Below are 4,453 nucleotides of genomic sequence, written 5' to 3'. Positions count from 1 at the left end.
TTGGTTACAATTTGGATGGGGCAGCCATGTAGGTAAGTTGTTAGCTGCAACATCTCCTCCCTGTTCTCCTATATATGGGATCTTCTTCCCCAAAACTACAACTTCATCCGAAGAACCAAAAGAATGTCAACTTGTTATCACTCAATCTGATTATGAAGAATACCAACTCCTATGCCTTAAAGAAATAGAACACCAAGTAAATAAAGAACTCGAGAATATTACACACCAGGCAACAACCCCCGATAAAATACTCATACTATCTTCTGACGGAGAAAGAGATGACAAGGCATGCAGAACAAAATCTAGCTGACTAAGGTCTACTCTTTATCCTCTTCAGTATGCCACCTAGATAAGTAATGTAATCTCACAAGCCAGTGTCCACCTTGTTGCACTTCTTTGTTCATCCATGCATGTTTGCCACCCGACTTGTGGTCAGACGGTTGTGAATTCAGTGTTCTTTCTTGATTTCCTCAGTGGGATAGTAATAAACCGAGGTCCAATCCACCATGCGTTTGTTGACAAATGCCTCATGTCCTTTAGCAAGCCTTTTCATGGGCACAGAAAGCCACTTTGGCAGCTATGTTGTTGTACTGGATCTTGTGATGTTGGAGGATCGATGCACTTCCATCCCAGCGAGTTGCTTGGGAGGGGTGGAGCAAAGGTTTACGTATGGAGGAGGCGAAAAGAGTTATTAGGAGTGGCAAGATTTTCTTACATGTGGTTAAGGTAGATATAAGTAGCACTATGTGCTTAAGTAAAAATGCATATGTTAAGGAGCATCATCCCTCTGCTTGTCTCCCTAACTCCGCCCCAATGCCTCGACAACACTGAAAAGTTTGGTGGCAACTATTGGTTTGTATGTGTGTGTAGGAATCTGTAGGGACCTTTACATAATTTTAAATTTTCTTGGGCTTATTCTTGCATAGCTTCGAAGGACAACATTTTCTCTCAGCCTTCATAACAATTTTCTATGCCTATAAATTGTAATCAGTTTATGTAGTGGTAATCATTGATTAGGGCACTCTCATTGCAAAGGTTACCCTAAAGATGAAGACTGTACTAAACCCATCAATGGCACGAAAAGAAGAGAAGTTCTTTTTTACAATTGGCGGGATTGTGGTTACCCATTGCAACACGGACGGTGTTGCGAACCCACCGTACCATCATCGAGGCCCCTCACAGCAACATCACCCATGTTTTAGACTTGTATTCATTGCCATTGCAACGTTGTCCATGTTGCAATCTCCGGCATTGGATTGCAACATGGTGCTCGAGCGATGGCCGTCTTTCAACACCTGCGTCATTTGCGCCAGAGTCTGCAGCACCTGGGCCTTGCAGCCCCGCCATCATAGGAGCACCATTGCCCCCCTCATAACAGTGGCTAGACCTATCACCATCGCCAACCAGCAGCATCAATTCAGAAGACATCGGGGATGAGAGAGAGAGAGAGAGAGAGAGAGAGAGAGAGAGAGAGATTAATTTGGCGCGGAAGAATAACAAAGGGATGGGCGTTCTCGTGCATTGCCCCGACGTGAATTGGGTGGGGAAGGGGTGTTGCATGCTGCATGATCGGGTCTCGATCTGACGGTCGGCGGCCGATGCATCCAAAAGTTCAGTCGGTTATTTTGGGGGCAAATGTTAGCTTGGTCCCTCCTACCTCCTCATTTCATATGAGAGGTAAGAGTACGAAATAGATCCAAGCCATTGATTCGATTAAGTGATGGTTTGCGAACCAACCTGTGGTTGGATGGTTCGAGGGACTGTGGTATCCCCAGCCCACCAGGGTTCAAATCCTGATGCTCGCATTTATTCCTCGATTTATTTCAGGATTTCCGGCGATGCGCATTCAGTGGGAGGAGACGTTCCCGTCGACGACGAGGTACCTACGGTGACTTCGTAAATTTAAGATGATATGCCGGCTCAGTCTTTCGGAGGTGCTCATAGGGGTAGGGTGTGCGTGTGCGTGCGTGTTCATAGGGGTGAGTGTATGCGCGTGTATGTGAGCGCTTGCGTCTGTACCGTGTTAAAAAAAGATTAAATAGTGGTCTGATTAACTCTTACGTTTTTAAGTCTCATGTGAAACAAGAGGTAGGAGGGAGCATGTTAAAATTACTCTATTTTGGAGCGGTTTTCTAAGAAAAAAAGGGCGCGGCCGCGGTTTGATGATTTGGTTCTGGTCCATTTGTGAAGCCACGATTGGCTGCAAATGGCCTAGCTGCTACGATCTCCAGGGTTTTGAGAAAGAAGTCTCACGATTCCACAACTCCTTTCCTCAGGGAGACGGACTGTCGATATAATCGACTCGCACAACACAGGCCAAACCCACGGAGCTCGTTGCGTTCCAAGCATGGACCAACACGACGATCGCCGCGTCGTGAGCCTCCAGCTTGGATGCACCGGCGACCCCAGCGGAGCAGATCGCCCGTCCGCCGTCGTTGCCGAGTCTGCCGACGGCGATCCGTTAGTCGTCCCCGCCTCGGCGCTGCCCGCCGCCTTGGAGGAGGGCGGCGCGGGCGAGCACTGGTACCACGGGGACGCGGCGCCCTACACCCACGACGAGGAGCGGAGAGCAGGGCCGCGTTACCTCCTATGGGTGAGCGAGCGCATGCACGCACCGGTCGCTAATCTTATTAACATTATCTGCTTCCGTGTTTGCTACGAGTATTACTTTCATCTATAATTTCCGACGTTTTGTTCTGCGTGCAGGTCTGGTTCGTGCTTCTCAACGGCTCAGGCATTGCCTTCGGATGGTTCTTCGGCTATATTATCGCTATGGGGATGAAGGGCACGGCGATGAAAGTGCTAGGGTACGCGCTCGGCATGTGTGTCACGCTGCCGGTGGTTAGCCTCCTCTGGTGCCCTTCCGCGTGTGACCGTGATGGTTGAACTTTGACGATGGCCAGGAGTCATGCATCCAAGGACGTGCTAGCTCATTGCAAGGGATGTACATTAATTTTTCTAACATTATTATTCGAGGTGGTCTTTTAACTGTTTTTTAGCAAAATCAGCTCGGCTTTATTAAACCGAGGTAATGTTTACAAGTATTACATTTGGATCATAAGGGCATCTACAATGGGGGAGCTTAGCCCAGGCGCAAGGGTCAAATCCCCGGCCGTTATCCTCAATTTCCCAGCCGTTTTCTCCTTTTCCCAGCCTAGCCCAGGATTCGTCCTTGCGTCGACGCAACTTCTCGCGCCGGGCGCTATACATTTTTTCCTTCCGCGTCAGGACTCAAAGGGTGCTGTACAAGCGTCTATATCTTGTCATTAGCGTTGGAGGCCAAGGCGCTTACGCCGCTGCTATATGATTTTTTTTCTTAAGCGTCTGTGCAAGCACCCACGCATTGGACATGCCCTAAGGAGCACCTAACCACAAATGTTTACCATGTGGTAGCGAAACACCTAGCCTACCCAACTTATGAGCTTCAAAATTAGAAGCTCAGAATTTATGAACAAAAGGGCATGAAATAAAGATCTCTCCATCTCCTTGATCTCCTTGACGATGACACCAATAAGATCCTCCAGCCACACAATTGCACCACTTCCTTGCAATCCCGATGCAACATGAAGATGTATGAAGATGTCGCAGCCCTAACTCTTCAGCCAACCATAGAGCTTCTCTGCATGCAATCGCCTCTAATGAAGTAGGATCCACCAATCCATGAGTGGATAACCCTAAGTATGTGTCATCTCTGTCATGTCAAATTGCTGCAGCCACCCAAATATTATGGTCCACAAATACTTCCGCATCAACATTCATCATATAACACATCCAACAGGAGATGGTCTTTTTTAACTCGTTATTAGATTTAAGATTGACATTCCTCAATTGATTTTTTTTGTTTTGAGGCAACATGAAGCCTTCCATTTAATATCAAACCATCGTAGAGCCGAGGGAATCAACTGAAAAATGTTTTTTAATCAGTTGGTCTTTTTTAGAAAAAGAGGATAACCCCAGCCTATGTATCATTACAATTTACAATCACACAACCATGTTTCTATGCATGGATGCTCTCTTAGAATTATGGTCTGTTGCAAAATTATTTCATGCTAGCTGATGTAGTTGAGATTATTAAGATTCGAGCTTCACCTAGGCACGATGCCGATACAATGGCTTGGGGACCAGGCAAGTATGGAGTTTTTACAGTAAAAAGTGCTTATCAATTAGCCTTTGAAGAGGCGTACAGAGATACTGCTACATGGTCTAGTTCTAGACCGGATGGACGCCGTGATTGCTGGAAGTTGATCTGGGCTTGTGAGGTTCCTCCTACAGTTCACAATTTTGCATGGAGATTAGCAACGAACTGGTTGCCCACGTGACAGAACAAACACACTAGAGGGCTGGAAACAGATGATTTATGTCATGTGTGTTCAGTTGAGACTGAGGATAATTTTCACCCGTTTTGTCGCTGCACTCATGGAAGCGAGTTATGGAGGGTCATGGCGAAGGTGTG

General features: G+C 46.9%; 1 protein-coding gene across 1 annotated transcript; it reads left to right on the top strand.

The window, feature by feature from the left end:
- The first annotated feature begins 2,281 nt into the window (after positions 1-2,281).
- LOC123126083 (uncharacterized) lies at positions 2,282-3,055 on the top strand. The gene is made up of 2 exons (XM_044546487.1): positions 2,282-2,593; positions 2,707-3,055. The coding sequence occupies exons 1-2, from the start codon at positions 2,348-2,350 to the stop codon at positions 2,884-2,886; spliced, it is 426 nt and encodes a 141-aa protein (XP_044402422.1). The 5' UTR covers positions 2,282-2,347; the 3' UTR covers positions 2,887-3,055.
- Positions 3,056-4,453: the final 1,398 nt, after the last annotated feature.

This window comes from Triticum aestivum, chromosome 5D, assembly GCF_018294505.1.
Source record: "Triticum aestivum cultivar Chinese Spring chromosome 5D, IWGSC CS RefSeq v2.1, whole genome shotgun sequence".
NCBI classification, from domain to species: Eukaryota; Viridiplantae; Streptophyta; class Magnoliopsida; order Poales; family Poaceae; genus Triticum; species Triticum aestivum.
Note: the sequence above shows the minus strand (reverse complement) of the source record. Positions and strands in the feature narration are given on the sequence as shown.

What these genes read in the sequence shown, in the direction of transcription:
- LOC123126083 (XM_044546487.1), top strand. Translation starts at nt 2,348, where the DNA reads ATGGACCAACACGACGATCGCCGCGTCGTGAGCCTCCAGCTTGGATGC. An exon ending in GGCCGCGTTACCTCCTATGG is followed by an intron (nt 2,594 to 2,706) that starts GTGAGCGAGCGC and finishes TTCTGCGTGCAG; the next exon opens with GTCTGGTTCGTGCTTCTCAA.